This window comes from Capra hircus, chromosome 2 (genome assembly GCF_001704415.2).
Source record: "Capra hircus breed San Clemente chromosome 2, ASM170441v1, whole genome shotgun sequence".
In the NCBI taxonomy this organism is placed as follows: Eukaryota; Metazoa; Chordata; class Mammalia; order Artiodactyla; family Bovidae; genus Capra; species Capra hircus.
The window spans coordinates 136,033,609-136,051,473 of record NC_030809.1 but is presented as its reverse complement, the minus strand read 5'-3'; the positions used below and the strand labels follow the sequence as shown (position 1 = coordinate 136,051,473).

The 17,865-nt window shown below is 39.8% G+C and overlaps 1 protein-coding gene across 1 annotated transcript in view; it reads right to left on the bottom strand.

The window, feature by feature from the left end:
* Positions 1 to 17,865, bottom strand: part of OCA2 (OCA2 melanosomal transmembrane protein) — a 358,392-nt gene that overhangs the window by 165,751 nt on the left and 174,776 nt on the right. Inside the window, exons 16-18 of the mRNA XM_005675804.2 lie at positions 15,566 to 15,713; positions 12,952 to 13,009; positions 10,420 to 10,528 (exon numbers count right to left, since the gene is read on the bottom strand). Of these exons, the coding sequence (XP_005675861.2) occupies positions 10,420 to 10,528; positions 12,952 to 13,009; positions 15,566 to 15,713 (315 nt within the window). The remainder of the gene's footprint in view (positions 1 to 10,419; positions 10,529 to 12,951; positions 13,010 to 15,565; positions 15,714 to 17,865) is intronic.

Genomic DNA, 17,865 nt, shown 5'->3' with positions numbered 1-17,865 from the left:
TCCAGTATTCTTGCCTGGAGAATCCCATGGATGGAGGAGCCTGGTGGGCTACAGTCCACGGGGTCGCAAAGAGTCGGACACCACTGAGAGACTTCACTTATGCAGAGTACATCATGAGAAACGCTGGACTGGAAGAAACACAAGCTGGAATCAAGATTGCCGGGAGAGATATCAATAACCTCAGATATGCAGATGACACCACCCTTATGACAGAAAGTGAAGAGAAACTAAAAAGCCTCTTGGGAGAGTGAAAAAGTTGGCTTCAAGCTCAACATTCAGAAAACAAAGATCATGGCATCCGGTCCCATCACTTCATGGGAAATAGATGGGGAAACAGTAGAAACAGTGTCAGACTTTCTTTTTTGGGGCTCCAAAATCACTGCAGATGGTGACTGCAGCCATGAAATTAAAAGATGCTTACTCCTTGGAAGAAAAGTCATGATCAACCTAGATAGCATGTTCAAAAGCAGACATTACTTTGCCAACTAAGGTCCGTCTAGTCAAGGCTATGGTTTTTCCTGTGGTCATGTATGGATGTGAGAGTTGGACTGTGAAGAAGGATGAGTGCCAAAGAACTGATGCTTTTTAACTGTGGTGTTGGAGAAGACTCTTGAGAGTCCCTTGGACTGCAAGGCGATCCAACCAGTCCATTCTGAAGGAGATCAACCCTGGGATTTCTTTGGAAGGAATGATGCTAAAGCTGAAGCTCCAGTACTTCGGCTACCTCATGCGAAGAGTTGACTCATTGGAGAAGACTTTGATGCTGGGAGGGATTGGGGGCAGGAGGAGAAGGGGACAACCGAGTATGAGATGGCTGGATGGCATCACGGACTCGCTGGAAGTGGGTCTGAGTGAACTCTGGGAGATGGTGATGAACAGGGAGGCCTGGCATACTGCGATTCGTGGGGTCGCAAAGAGTCGGACATGACTGAGCGACTGAACTGAACAGAACTGAAATGTTTAAATAACATTGTGAATGTAATTAGCACTGCTGAACTGTACTCTTAAAATAGATCAAATGACAAACTATATATTTTGTACCATAATAAAAGATAGATTTCCTGATTGGGAAAGGCATTATCATTTTCCAAAGGAGGTGGGACCTTATTCTACAGAAAGAAATCACTGAAGTTTTCTAAGCAAAGTAGCTGGAATGCCTGATTTTTCCATCTATGCAACATTGTCTGCCTGACAAAGTTGCTCTAAATTCTCTAGAGCACCTACCTATCAAACTGCCTGTGCATAAGTACATCTGATTGGCAATTAGTGCCTTCACTGAAGAATCCAAGCAGCACTTTCTAATGTGTCCCCCCAGGCCACAGTCAGTAACATTTCATTCTGTTCTCACTCAGAGATAGCTCCTCAATAATAGGTAGTCATAAAGGATGAAGTGGTATCTCTTTTATAGCATGCTGGAAGATAAGACTGCTAATAGGAACAACACAATTTCCAGCTTCACATTCTACTACAAATTCTAACAATGTACCATTGAGACTCCTAAAATTAAAAGTTTGGTTGTGTAGAGACGGCTAAAGATAAAAAGTAACATTTACCTAAGCTATCTTTATCCTGTTGCTTTTCTATCAACCCCCTCCTTGGGCATTAATCTTTCATCGAGAGCTCTGCCATTCCTTAAAGCAGACTCTATGCTAAGTGGTTCTGTACTTTCTCACTCAGATTTCCTATAAGGTCAAGCTTCAGTGCAAAACAAGGAACTAAGTAGGTGACTTTATCCCTGTTCCTAAAGACCTGGGCAATATGATTCAGAGTAGAACAGAACAAGACTTCTACCATTCACTAAGCAGCCTCCTTGGCACAGACATTCTGGTCACCTTGTAGCAACCCTGCTCATGAGGAAACCCTGAAGCTCCCAATAATTAACAGGTTTTCTTCAGGCCACATGGCTTGTTGGGGACAAAATCAAAATTCAGCCAATTTGTGAGAATGTCTTTCCCTTGCACCAAGGTAGACTCTTCTCATGCACTCAGCTTTTTTTTTTTCTAACATATAATATATATTGAGGTTTGCTTTTGTAACCAAAATTAGATGTTTTCACTACTTAAAATCACTGATGAAACCTCTTCCCAAAAGGTGATCTGTCTCATGTGCTCAGAAATACTATTTGACTATGTTCTATCTGAAACTTTGTAGTCTTATTAAAAAAACAAAAACAAAGAACATACTGTAGCTAGTCCAGCTCTGAACATTTTTCAAGTGCCTTTGGTTATAAACAATACTGTTCTGATTAATCCACTACCTCAAGTTAGGATGAGATAACCTATAGTCTTAAGCCACTCAGGATTCATCTCTAGAGAATATCTCAACAGTTACATACCTCATGTTCATCCTTCAAACCAGAGAAACTCGTGAATGGACTGTACATACTGTATAGAGTACAAACCACCCTGTCTGCCTTCTTTGGTGATGTATCACTAAATTGTGTTGGCCATTGACTACCTAAAATAGACAACATAACATTTATCACATATAATTAAGGAATTTCAGTTGAAAAGAAACACTATGAGTGTCCAGGGGGTAGTTTTAAACCTACCACTAAACCTGTCATTCACTCAATCATTAAACTTCCAGGGTACAAGCTTAAGCCTGGTCTTAGGGAGCTCCCAGTATACAGTTGGTTAGGCAAGTAGGACAGGTAGCATGGGATGAGTTAGATTCGAAGGTGACAATGAGGAGAATCACCAAGGAGTTAAGTCCTACTAACACACATAGGGCCTGAGACCAAAAGGAGGAAGCATGTCATTACCTGTACATATAGTCTGAAAGGTGCCCTCTCATGAGAAAAGTCCTATTCTGTCTAGTTTCCCTTTAAAATCCAGCAAAAGCAAGGCCATTTTTCAACATCTTGTATTTTCCTGAGTTACTTAGCAATCAGCATAAACTGTTCATTCACATCACACCAGTGCCAAGTGAACTGTTTCTAAGACTTATGCCTGCATGAGGTGATTCAGTCCTCACAGCATCCTTACAGAGAGCACCGAGGCACCCTGCAGGTGCCCAGGGGCATCAAACAACTGCAAATAAAATTTTAAAATAATAATAATGAAAAAAAAAAAAAACCATAAGTACTAGAGCTATGCTTTGAGCCAGGGTAATCTGGTCTTAGTTCTGCCCTCTCCCTACTCGATCTAGGGATGTGGCCACAAACATTCATCAGCAGCTTTGATGTCAAAGCTCAGCGTGAACCTTGTGGCTCCATTTCAACACTTGGAAACTTCTGTGTGGCTTCCAATCAGGCTTAGGAAACACCATGATTATAGTGTCAGTAGTTTTTAAACAATTGAGATTGAAAAAAATAAAGGTAATTTAAAAGTAATTGATTCTATTTCTAATCATTTTGCTGCAACTAAGCTTTCAATCAACACTGATGGGAAAATGTAAGTGGACAGGACCCTGCTGAGTTGCCCGCCCCTCTTCATGCCCCTCCATTCTCTCTTGCTCTCTTACTTCATGGATTACATTAAGAGGTTGTCATACCCAGGTTTCCAGGTATGCTCTGCTAAGGGGAGGCACAGCAGGAGATGGAATCCAGGCATGGGGATTCACAGCATTCATTATTTTGGACTATTCCCTACAGAGTCCTCTCACTGAAGGTCAACACAGCTCTTGTCAAGGTGGCTTTGTCATTACATCCTTCTAGTTCCTAGAAAGATGCTCTCTCTCTCGCTCACACACACACACCCATATACACACAAACACTGGCCTGGGATACCACTGTACCCCTCATGGATTCCTCCATCTTGCCCAATAATGAGTTCACTCACAAGGAAATAGCAGCCCACTCCAGTATTCTTGCCTGGGAAATTCCATGGACAGAGGAGCCTGGTGGGCTACTGTCCAGGGGGTTGCAAGAGTCAGACACAACTCAGTGACTAAACCACCACCACCAAGTTTGAGTATGCCATCTGAAGGATACAGTGAATATATTCATTAAATTATGTTATAAACATTTTAGTTGAACTATAGCATGCATACATAAAGGTGTATCAATTTTAAATAAACCACATAGCTGAATTACAAATGAAACTCAACAATATAACCTCCTCCCAGCAGGGCAAGAAAGAGGACACTATCAATATACCAAAAGCCCAATTAGATCTCCTTCCATTCCTTATACTCTCCCTTCAATGCATCATTCCTAACACCCCAAGAAGTACATTTGCCTGTTTCTGAGTCTTCATACATGGAATCACATGCTACATATGAATTTCTATCAGACTTCTCTTTTGTTCAACATGTTTGTGAGATTCAGTCACATTGTTACAGTTTCAGTAATGCATTTGTTTTTATTCTGTGGAGTGTTCCTATGATTATTCCACAATTTCTTTATCAGGTCTAGAGTTGATAGATATGTTAATGACTTCCAGCTTGGGGATATTATTAATATAAATAATGCTGTTATGAGCATTTTAATACATGTCTTTTGTTGTGCATACATACATATTTTTGTTGGGCATATAACTAAGAACAAACTTTCTGGGCTTCACTAAACTTTAGTATTATAGACGCTGACAAATTGTTTTCAAAAGTTTGTACAAATTTACAGTTTTATTAACAGCTTATGACACTTCCTGTGGCTCTATATTCTCTAATATTTGGTACTGTCAGACTTCGATTTTAGCCATTTAGATGTAGATATATCCATATCTTTTTGTGGTTTAGATTCACATTTTACTGATGACTAATAAGGTTGAGCACTTTTTCATATGCTTATTGGTAATCTCAGTTATTTTAATATTCTCTTTTTTGAAGAGTCTATTGATGATTCCTATCCATTTTTTTTTCATTTAATTTATAGATTTTTTAATATTCAATTGTACTTTCCTTTTAAATTGATTGGCCATGATTTCTATGTGCCCCCTTGTTATCCTGGTGATAACTTCTGGATTAGGAAGGGAAATTAACCCAACCTGGGTCAAACAAACTCTTCACCAGGGAATTTGGGATTCAAAATAGACTTTTTGCTCTATGTGGTTGAAATTGAGATCCTATAATTTGGGAAACTAATGAGATCATCTCCGTTTTGCCAAGAGCAAAAAAAAAAAAAAAAAAAAAGACAAGAAAATTAGAAGAGAATAAAGTGTTTGGCTGACTGGAGCATGCCTTTTGTCTGGGTGATTTTCCAAACATTTCCTAAGTCTGCTTCCCTCTGCTCCATTCCACCCTCTCCACCTCACCCCCACCTTGGAGCGCACTGTTTCTTGGAGTCCCTTCTATGTTTTACTTTATTTATTTGTTTTTCTTTTTAGCCACACTGCATGGCATGTGGGATCTTAGTTTCACAATCAGAGATCAAATCTGCACCTCCTGTATTGGAAGTGAGGAGTCTTAACCACTGGACAGCTAGGAAGTCCCCAGTAGCATTCTAATAATTTCTTATTTTGCTTAATATCAAGTATATTGTTTCGTTGGTAGCTAAAAAATACTTTAACAAAGGCAATAAAATTTCTCTGAATGACACTGACAATACCAGCAATTAATATCAAGGAAATAGTTGCACAAATATCTCCAGAAATGAAATGTAATCAAACTTACTGTAGGAAAACCTAGGGGGATACTGTGAACTAATTATCAAAGAAGGAGAGCTAGAAAATTGTTAATCAAGATTATAAATTTTAAAGACAAAGGTAAAATTTTGAAGCCAGCTCACTGATTCTTATAGTTTTTATACTCAGTTATCCACACTTACTCCTTGGAAGAAAGGTTTTGACCAACCTAGATAGCATATTGAAAAGCAGAGACATTACTTTGCCAACAAAGGTCCGTCTAGTCAAGGCTATGGTTTTTCCAGTGGTCATGTATGGATGTGAGAATTGGACTGTGAAGAAAGCTGAGCGCTGAAGAATTTATGCTTCTGAATTGTGTTATTGGAGAAGATTCTTGAGAGTCCCTTGGACTGCAAGGAGATCCAACCAGTCCATTCTAAAGATCATTCCTGGGTGTTCTTTGGAAGGAATGATGCTAAAGTTGAAACTCCAGTACTTTGGCCACCTCATGCGAAGAGTTGACTCATTGGAAAAGACTCTGATGTGATGCTGGGAGGGATTGGGGGCAGGAGGAGAAGGGGACGAGAGAGGATGAGATGGCTGGATGGCATTGCTGACTGACTTGATGCACGTGAGTCTGAGTGAAGTCCAGGAGTTGGTGATGGACAGGGAGGCCTGGCGTGCTGAGATTCATGGGGTCGCAAAGAGTCAGACACCACTGAGCAACTGAACTGAACTGAACTGATCCACAATTTTAGAATTTAGATTTTAGAATCCTAAAGTTCGGGAAAGCAAATTTTTTACATTTTATGTCAACATACAACAAAATCTGATTTGAACTGAAATGGGGCTATTTGTGGTCATAATTTATCCCATTTGTAGAAAATATTCAAGTTTCACTGCAGAATTATTAACCTTGAAGGACAGGATGCCAGCCCTGAACCCCTCAGGGGTGTTATTAATATATACAATTCAGTGTGTGCTCATGGCTTTGTAAAATATAAACAAAAAATCAGAATTTTGAAACATATCTGGCACCCAAGAACTTCATGTGGAGACTATGAACCTGTCTCTGCATAACTGCTTGAGCAATCTGGAGTTAATGCCAGTGTGTCTTAACAGATAAAAAATACTTGCACATTAGGGAACTATTTCTTTGCCAGGTGCATATGAATTGTGACCATGGGCTTTTCTTTCTTCATTATTGTCCACCTCTTGCATACCTTTGGGGTTCTCCTGTCACTCAGTGAAAGTCTGTGGCAGTGGCCAGAGAGTAAATATGCTCTCATACTTAGCTGTACCCTGACCAAATCTGCCCCTGAATCCATGTACCAACACCTGCTCCCTGGCAGGGGCTCCTCTGTTGCATGTCTTTCGTGCATTTATTAGCTACATGTACCTGTAAGTTGGTGTTCCATAGGAAAGAACTTGGACTAATGGATGATGGGCACCAATGGGTAATGCTACAATCCCATGGACAGTCCTGAGACACATCTCATATTTCTTCTCAGATAATCCTATGGACCCATAATGTGGTCAGATAATGATTCAGCCTTGTTTTGACTCACTCCTTTCACTACTCTTCTTCTCTGTCCCTTATTTTTCTTCCTTGGTATCATTTCCCCAATGAAGAATCCCCACAAGAGGCTTTTGCTCCCTAGAGAGCCAAGGATGAGTCAACCACACATGAAATTCTCACAATAATGAAATTGGAATCTATAAGAATAAGAAGTTTGTACATACATCATATTAACCTATATCTTATATCTACTAATGTGCCAGGCATTAACACAAGGCACTGAGTAGAGAAAAGCTTAGATGGCATGGACCATACCCTTGAATCTAGCTGGGGTAGGGGATACCAGGGGACAGGGAGGTAAACAAAGATTATAATAACACATGAGTTCTAGATTTAAGATGTAGTCTATTTTTTTAATTTAAATTTATTTATTTTAATTGGAGGCTAATTACTTTACAATATTGTATTGGTTTTGCCATACATCAACATGAATCCGCCACATGTATATCATGATTAAAAAAATAAATAAATAAAACACAATAATTTTTTGTAAATATCTCTTACTACTTGTTGTTTCTAATTTGAAAGGATCAGAAAACTCATTATACCTCTCCAATAAAATATATTTGCTCCAAAAAAAAAAAGATGTAGTCTACGTCACTTCCTCCGAGTGCTAATGAAGATATAGAGCTGCTGTAATTCCCATACACTACTGCGAAAGTGCAAAGTACTACAGTCACTCTGGAAAATGGTGCAGCAGTTGCTTTTAAGGCTAAACACACACTCACAATATGATGCAGCAGTCCCACTCTTAGGTAATTACCCAAGAGAACTGAAAACTTAAGTTTACACAAAACCATGTACATGTATGTTTGAAGTAGCTTTACTCACAATTACCAAAAACTAGAAACAACCTAAATGTCCTTCAATGGGCCAGTAGATAAACAAACTGGTATCTCCATACCATGGAAGACTACTCAGCAACAAAAAGAATGAACTATTGATACCCACAATAACATGGATGAATATGAAAGAGAAAAGTCAGTCCCAAAGGTTGTCTGAGTCCATGTGTATGACATTCTACAAAAGACAAAAATACGGTGATGGAGAAGATATGATGAATCACCAGGATTAAGGCAAAGGGTGATACAAAAGAATAATACAAAGAAATTTTGGAGGGTGATAGAACTATTCTGTATTCTGATTATAGTGGCAGTTACATAAATATACATCTTTATTAAAGTTCATAGAAATTTGAAAAGAAAAATCAATTTTTCTCTATGATAATTTAAAAAATAGAATTAGCGAGAAAAAGAGAATGATAATCACTGCTGAGTTTAGGTTATGATGTTTAAATAAAGGAATGTGTTATATAATGTCAGGCTTTATTACATGACATGAGAGTATTATATGACACCACATTGTATTATGTGATATCACACTGTGTTAATGGTACACCTTATCTGATACCACCTTGTCATGTGGCATCACATTGTGTTATATGATGTCACATGTTACATGATATACATTGTGTAATGTGATAGTACCTCATGTTACATGGCATTACATTGTATTATGCTTCAGCTTACCCAGCATGTCATGTTCAATACAGCACTTCACCAAGGACAAATGATCTGTCCACTGAAGCCCCGGGAAGATTCTGTATTAATTTTGTCTCTGTTCCCATCAAGAGAGCTACTGAAGCTCTAAGAAAACTGTATTCCATTTTAAATATTTGCTAATCAAACTTTTCTCCCGGTCAACCTCTTTCCTATCTCAGCAAACACGCAAATATACAGATTATGTATTTTGCAAATATATAGATTATGTATTCTAGAATCCCCAGATAAAATAATTTATCCACAATCCAAAAACATAAGATTTAAAAGCAGAAACAAACCCTTCAATCTCATAGATATGGTAAAAGATATGACTAAGTTTTTAAAGTATTGTTATTTATACCACTGTCAAATGTTAACAAAATTACATGCAAATTTCAATATATTTTTTCAGTCTTTAAAATGCATGATGTGTTCTTTTAAAATAGGATCTCAAACAAAATTAGAAATAAAACAATATCCTACTGTATTGCCCAGGGAATGATATTCAATATTCTGTGACAAACCATAATGGAAAGTAAAATGAAAAAACTATATATATATATACACGTATATATATATGTAAACTTGAGTCACTTTGCTCTACAGCAGTAACATTACATTTTAATTCAAATATACTTTAATTAAAAATTGTAAGAAAACAATTGAAGGTATGACCGTAAAGTTTAAATAGTTTTACAACCTGTTTAAATTTGAAAGCTTCTGTAGCTGAGACAATAACTTTCCTTCAAGCTTAGCAAATTTTGCGAACATGAAGAAAAAAAGAAAAGAAACAAAATAATCTGTGAACACCTAAAGAATTAGCTAATGGAATCCTGCCCACAAACTACCAGTTTTGTAGTATTTGTTTAATCTTTAGAGATATAAAGAGTCTTAGTGTTAGCCAAGAACCAAAGGAGCAATGCTGTGGTTTGAATAACTAGTCTTCCCATGATATTCATCTATTTCACACAGTTGAGAGTTCTTGTTTTACAGAAGTTATATTCTTCAAATATTGTAGTAATTAAATTTTATAAAAACATTTTAGAAGAGCTAATTTTTGAAGGAAGCCCATAGGTAAAAATTTTATTTAAGATGAGTTTTGGAAATTGTTTTATTTTGTTTTAAATAAAGATACAATAGGCAATAGAGATAACTATCAAATCAATTAGAAAGCTCTATGAAGCATGAAAAACGTTAATGGACAGTAGAAGAATGCTAGGGTAAACAAGATAGCTGGTGAGTTCATTCTGCAAGATGGCCATGTGTCAGGTGGAGATGGGCCATGCAACCTAGACCTTAAGAAAGTACAAAGTGAGAGCCATAGGATTGTGAAAGCAAGAGAAGAGAAACTCACAGGAGCAAGTGGGAGATCAAAGTTCTGATGAACAGGGGAAATGGATGCACCTTCGAGTAAGGAGAGGGACCAGTGTAGACTTCTTATAATTCTCTGGCCCTTTCACTAACAGTCTCTAATCTAATCATCAGATTGGGTTGTACCATCTGCAGGACTGTGGCCTTGCTGAAATAACCTCTTATCTTTTCTGGAGGTGCTTCTGAGGTAACAATTTGAAAATCAGATCCAATTATTAAGTATGATAGAGATGATGCTATCCACCTTGCTGAGGACCCATGGCACTAAGATGTCTCTCTCTACTTTCCTCCTCCTCTTCCTCTTCTCCAGAAAACTATCCCTCTCAGCCCTTACCAATGTCTGCAAACAAGCTTTGAAACCTTCCAGATTGTGATATCACTTGAAAAGCCCATCAACAAAAGCTAAACAAAAAATTAGACTCACCAAGATCAAGATGAACACCAGGGACAAATGAATTGAGAAAAAACATGAAGATAACAAATACCAACACTGTCAGGCATTTGGCAAGCAGAGTCTTATCTGATATCTTGTGCTGTAAGAGAGGAAAACACAACTCATGTACTCAATGTAACCTAATTTCTGCAGTGTGTCCACAATCCTACATGATTTGAATCACTACAAATTTCTCCTTATGATGAAATATAAAACTTCTTGAACTTGAAAGATGATAAATTCATGGGTACAGATTCAAGACTGCCACGTTACAGAATCTTGAAATCAAAATCTATAAACAATTAACACAATAAATTTAAAATATAGTAAAACCCTTTTATATGACACATGACTAAATAGATTTTTCAATATGACACAGAGATGCTAAGCTGTTCCCAATCCCACTGCCAGCATTAGATGAGATAAAGCCACTGGGGAGCCAACACATAACCTCCAAAGACTTGGCCCTTCAAGACACATGCATTTCCACAGGTTTTATGTGTTCATAGTCTTTTAGTTCACCTTTCTGTTTATTACGCAAAGCCCCATTCACCTGGCACTGAGGTTAAAATATTCTTGCAATAACTGGACTACTGTTGAATGCACTTAGCAGTCCCCTAGTCACCAAATGACACGTATGGATCCTGCTTCCAGCATTCTGGGGGTAAGGGGAAGTGCACTGTAGCACCTTCATTAGCTTTGGAAGTGAAGACCTCCTTCCAGTGAGCCTGAGCCACAGGGCAAGACAGGGCAAGTTTCCCAAAGGGCTCTGTGCTCTGAGAGCCATGGCTGTGTGGAACTGGGGCAGGGAGTAAGGTCCCAGCAAGCAGATACAGACGCTTGTACACAAGGCACATCTAACCAGGTCCCAATGTGAATCACACTTCACCGTGTGAACCAACTGCACTGTGTATTTTCTTCAGTGTGGTCCCAGCAGCACCTCTGTTTGTTGGTCTATGCCTAGGATATCCAAGTCTAGATGTAAATATAAATAAGGTTATCAATACAGATCTTGGTATAGGTAGATATAGACAGAGCTATGCATAAGATATGGGCATAGATAAAGATACAGAGATAGACATAGACACAGAGATGAGTATAGACAAGGGGTATAGACATGGACATGGACAGACACAGACTTGAGTGTAAGTATGGGTATAGACAGAGATAGAGATAGATTTCCTCTCTTGATTTCCTGTGGTCGCAAAGTTAAAGCTGCTGCCACAAAAATCATAAGCATATCCCTCTGTCACAGTGGCTTTGGCAGCAGATCCTGGCCCCCTGGTCATGGGCTTAGGGATTGCCTTGGGAGCCACTATCTTCCTTCCCCACCTACTGCCAAGACTTGCAGCTTGGCTGGCCCCGACTCATCTTTCCATTCACCCTCCAAGGAAGCCAATTTTGCTAAATGAGTCTGTGATGCAGAATCAGGAGGAAAGGAGCCTGGCATCTCACTGGGCCAAGCTAACCATAGAAACTGGGTATTACCATGCAAACTCCAATATAGGAAATAAGGGATCAGGGAAGTCAGTGTCATTCAGCTGGTATAAGATAATCAAAAGTTTGTGCTTTGTTATTTTGGGATATCAATCAAATTTTACCATTTGATTACCTGGGGCCATCACAATGAAAAGTTTGAGAAATAATGAGGGTACATGTCCAGTCCTTCTTCACCAGGTACGCACAGAGGTAGTCTCATCCCTAACTTGTGGCCAGAACCACACAGGGTCTGTTTAAACCTGAGGCCAGAAAAGTGTCATAGCCACACCTGCCTTCCCTAACCCTGACCATCTGAGTAGGACAAATGATGGGAGGAGAGACTCAAGGAACGTGTTAGCTACAGGTCCCAACGTTTAAATTTTGTTTAGCAAAGGACCAAATGTTCCTATCATAACTAGGGAGTGGATATTTTACCTCTCCCTAGGAAACAAACCACCTGGATTTGAAATTTCATGAAGATATTACAAATTACTTCCAGCAGATCTTGGGCAGAGCTCTCTTAGTGGAAGAGGGGCACTAGAATGTCCTCAGGTAGGTTGAGAAATTCCACCAAGGCAGGAAAATGATAAAAGAACTCAAAATAACATTTGCCTCCCCAAGTCAGAGCTGTACAACAGAAGATATACACTCCATTTCTACCTGCAAAAGTGTTCCGTCTCAAGCACCATGCCTTTCTTGTCTAGGCTTCCACCTCTTAACCTACACAATTGGGAACCACAGACTTGCCTTTCAAGGTCAGGTGGAGCCAAGAGCCAGCCAACCTTCCCTACATCCACATTAACCACAGAAAGCATCGCCCTATCTTAAAGGAAATATTAAAAGTTTAACTTTTCAATTCCTGGGCAAAATAAGCTTACCATGTCTGGAAAATTATCTTTCCCATTAACTCAAAGAAATAGCTATGTCTTATGTACAATTACAGGAATAAAAGAGAGGTGACTTTAAGTTGCAACTTCACATGAAGAAAAGAAAAGGAATTTACTCTGTTTTTCAAGAAATCCCTAAAAAAAGAAACCATAATACCTTTCTTTGTAGCTCCTGGATATTGGTCTCCCAATTTTTATCTTCCTGTGAGATCTGTCTAAAAGAGAAAAGCGCAGACATCATTTTCCTGCTGGCATTGAGCAGTGAGGCCAGCAGGATGGCAGTCAGCAGTAGCACACAACATGATCCCCTGGCCTAGACACTGTCCACTGCATGACACCAGGTGCAGCCATAGAATGGGGCAGCTCTTGTCATATAAGGCACCCAGTAAGACTGGGTTCATGGACTAGGAAAGATGCTCACTCAGAAGATTCCCAAGGAAAGTAACACATGCAATGACCAGACTGTTCAATGAGGTATGTATGAGTACAGCACAGGAAACATCAGAATACTGGCCTAAGTGTAAATAGGCAGGTTTCCGTAATGGCTCAGATGGAAAAGAATCCACCTGTAATGCAGGAGACCTGGGTTCAATCCCTGGTCAGAACAATCCCCTGGAGAAGGACATGGCAACACACTTCAGTGTTCTTGCTTGGAGAATCCCCATGAACAGAGGAGCATGGCAGGTATAGTCCATAGGGTCACACAGAGTTGGACACGACTGAAGCGACAGGGCATGAGACAGTAAGTCATCTCTTTTTATTTTTTTATTCTGAATTTTCTGAATTTTTTTCAAAATGAGGCTGTGTTATAATTTAACTAAAGGAGAAAACAGTAAAAGAAGTGCCACTTGCTTTAGTGGTGATTTCTATCAATTGGAAATCTACCTTGAAGCACTTATGTCTGTTTCCCTCCCCTCTAGTCATGGTACCCACCTTATCTCCATTTCTATTTCAGTCACTTCTATTTGTTCCCACTTGCCTTTCTTTTCTAACCTTTCCCATCAACTCATCTTTCTGCTTTATTTCATCTCTCATCAATTAGGAAAAAGATTTGTAGGGGAGAATTTAGTCTTCATGAGCTCTCACGTGTCATCGTATTAATGGAGGTTGACCACGCAGCCAGTTATAAACCCTAGAGGAAATCACAGCTGACCCAAGTGAATGGTTCTAAGGAAATTTAAAAAAATAAAATGTAGAAATAAGACCTGTAGAGCAAGTACATGACTTAGATCACCCTCACTACTATTTGCTTCTCAGTGACTGTGTGGCCTTAGAAAGGCCACTGCAGTCTCTGCGTCTCAGTTTCCCTTTCTGTGATCAAAACAGGATGAGCTGATGCAAACTTGGTGAATCTCTGAGTCCACATGTCTCTTCCCATTTTAACCCTGAGATACACTGAGTATGTCTTAATGCCCATGTCAGAAGGAGCATGAAGAAATTGAAGGTCAAGAAATTTAATACATTCAGAGAAACTTACTGCTGCATCTTTAATTCACAAAGTTTTTCCTTTTAAGATCTATGCCTGTTGCTGAAGTTGGCCACTCTGTCCCCAGCCGGCAACTCAGGGCGTTCCTGTTAACCTGGAGATACCAGATCCTGGTTCTCCAGTGCCACAAGGTACAGGTAGGTTATGTGCTGAGATAGAGCTAAGGATGCTGAGAGAGAGCTTCTTCCTGGGCTTCATTTCTGGATAGAGTGAATCTCCACATACTCACCTGTGGAATTCTCACCCCAATACCCAGACTCAGCTCCAACCGCTCTAGATGGCCCTCAGAGTTTCGTCCTGGCACTGTGCCAGCTCCTGTCCTCAGCTTGCCTACTCTTTGGGAACACAGGGCTGGTCTCACTAAATTGCCACATGTAAGATCATTCCCACTACCTTCACAAGGACTCACAGTTCCCCTTGCTGTGACAGACCTCATCTCCACCCAGTACCTGATCCTGCTGCAAGACTGCTGCTACATTTCTGAGGAGTGAGCAGGGTTTTGCACTTCCTGGCAGTACTTCCGGAATAAAGACAGTTTGGAACTCAGCATCTCATCCAACTGAGGAAAGATTCAGCACCTCATTGTTACCCATTAGATCTCAGCTTTGATTAAAAATGAATTCAAGGGATTTAACTTGTGGTCCAGTAGTTAGGACTCCATGCTTCCAATTCAGGGGCAAAGGTTCAATCCCTGGCTGGGGAACTAAGATTCCATGTGCCACTTGGCAAGGCCAAACAAACAAACTCCAAGAAATGAATTAAACTTAGGTATTCTTTGAGCCCCCTGAAAATAAGCTACTGGGAGAACATTTCATTAGATTAATTTGTTAAATTGGTTTTTTATTCTCGTTATGCAACATGTTAGGTGTGAAGTGTGACAGGCATGTGAACTCAATCCCAGGCATCACTCTTTTCTAGATGTATAACCCTGGGCAACTTGCTCAAATTTTCTGACCCTCAGTTTTCTCATCCTTAAACTGGGACTAATATCAGCACACATTCCAGAGAGCTAAATGAGGATTAAATAAAATCATGCACCATAACAGGCTTAACACAGTGTATGGTGCCCAAAACCTACCTAGTAGCCTGCAGTTAGTGTTTCTCTTTTGCAGAATCATGGACTACTCTACAAAATCATTTTAGCTCACATTTTGCAGTTGACATTTGAACACTCTTAGGGTGGTCATATGAAGGTTATCAACGATTCAACCATTGAGCATAATTGGTAACGATGAGGACCACAGTTGTAAACCAAGAGTGGTCTTAGCAGGGTCTGGCTTGGTACCTGTGGAAGCTGTGTAGCCGCTGGGCCAGCAGGCGCTCCAGTGTCAGCACCTTCCCCAGGAGCATACCTCGAACTGCTGTCTCCTCCCTGCTGGCTGGGCTGATGTGCTGTGCAGTAAGACGCCAGACATGGATCTCATGCTTCAGTTCTGCAGGAAAGGAAAGTTGAGGCTTCAGTATCCTGCAACTTCAGATATCAATGCCAACTCCCCTCAGCATCCTTTAAGAACAGGAAACATGCATTCATGATGCAGATATTCAGGGACCAAACCAAAAGAGTTGTTTCTTAGCTTTCATATTATTATGATGGAAACAGAAGACAAAGGTGACTTTGAAAAATTACAGTGGATGTGAAGTAATATAATTTCAACTCTTTGTGTTAAGAATAAATTCCTGAGTAGGCATATCAAAGCTAGTACCCAAATACTTTTTTCCCAGGCCAGCCTATGGGACCCTCTCCATCTCTGTGTTTGCAGAAGTAGAAACTGTGAATCTGGCCTTCCAGGTCCCCAGGGCTCCTTTCTGCAGTTGTCTTTTCCAGTGGCAGCTTCAACCCCTCACACACAGCCAGAGTCTAGATGCCTTCTAACCCATCAAATCGAACAGGATGGGTTACTCTCCCCAGATCACCCAATGGGTTAATGCTCAGCTAGTCCACTTTTGTTCTCCTAGTTAGAAAATGAAATAAATATGCCATTGATCATGGGAAAATTTGGTTAAGAAACATTTTTCCAAGGAAAAGGGAGCTCACTGCCTGCACCCAGAGCTCAGTTTGGCCAAGTATTCACTCCTTAGTTCCCAGGCTTACTGTGCATCTCCACCACCATCTCCCCATCCTGTCTCTGCTGAGCTCCAACACTATGATCCCAATCAGCTACTTGATGTTGCCCTCTGACCCTTGTGCTATAAGATTCACAGATAAGCCTTCCATCTGCCCCCATGAAACTCTCTTCCCTCTTTCTTAGTTTTTATATGACATCATTAATCTTCTAGGCACATGAACCTGAAATGTCATTTTGGTCCTATCAATGACATTCTCCTCTACATTTCTGCATTGAACATGCAAAAAGTGCCAGACAGGATGCTAGATGCTAAAGGAGAGAATGAATTTGACATTATAGGGACAGGCCTCCAACAAGATAGAGAAATAAGATACATTACAAATGAACAGTACTTAGCCATAGGAGCAGTTCCGAATATAATGATGTGGATCTTGCAGGATCCACTTTGTTCTTGCCTCAGTTCACCAGGTTATCCACGTTTCATCTCCCCACATTTGCCAATTCTGATTGCTCTCAGTAAACTTTGATCGAAGCCACTTCTTACCAACCCACCGTTTAGTTAGTTAAGTCGCTCAGTCGTGTCCAACTCTTTGCGACCCCATGGACTGTAGCCCACCAGGCTCCTCCGTCCATGGGATTCTCCAGGCAAGAATACTGGAATGGGTTGCCATTTCCTTCTCCAGGGGATCTTCCCAACCCAGGGATCGAACCCAGGTCTCCTGCATTAGAGGCAGACTTTTTAACCTCTTAGCCACCAGGGAAGAGACCCACCTCTGGTTAATCTTAAAACACTGCTTGTTCTATCAATCTATCTGTCATCTACAGAAACTTTCTATATATTAATCTATTGATAGATAAATTCAGTTAGATTGATATATAGAAACAAGGACTCTATCTTCCTATTTACCTTTCTTCTAAGAGGATAATACTATCTAGGCTGATCAATCTAAGAAGATAAATGACAGATAGATACATAGATTACTTCTTTCAAATATCCAGTGGTTCTTTATGACCCACAGAGATCTTTAGGGAAGACTCAAGATCCTCAAATAGTGTGTCCCATTGTCAGATTTGTTCCCATTGTATAAGTTTTAGCTGTTGCTTTTGGCTGACTGGCCCTGACCAGGACACAGTATCAGATGACTTATCTCTGCCTCTCTGATTACCACCAGCCCCTAGGAGCTTCTCAACCAACCTCAGGCAAAGACATTACCATGTGGGATTTGCTCTCTCACAGGAGGTGGCTCTAATTCAGGAGTCTCAGGGGAAGACTCTGAGGCCAGAAGTTGATAAATGAACTTAAGCTATTGTAAGATTCTTATACTTCATGTTAAGTAGTATAGTATCACTTGAAGTTAGTTATATAATTATAAATAAAATCACAACTAGAAAAATGCAACATGAAGATACAATTTTTTAAGATTAAATCCATTTCCTTTATTTTTTTCATTCAACCAGTATTTATTTTTTCTTTTTTTATTGTCATCGTATTACATTTATTTAGACTTAAAAGTCCCCT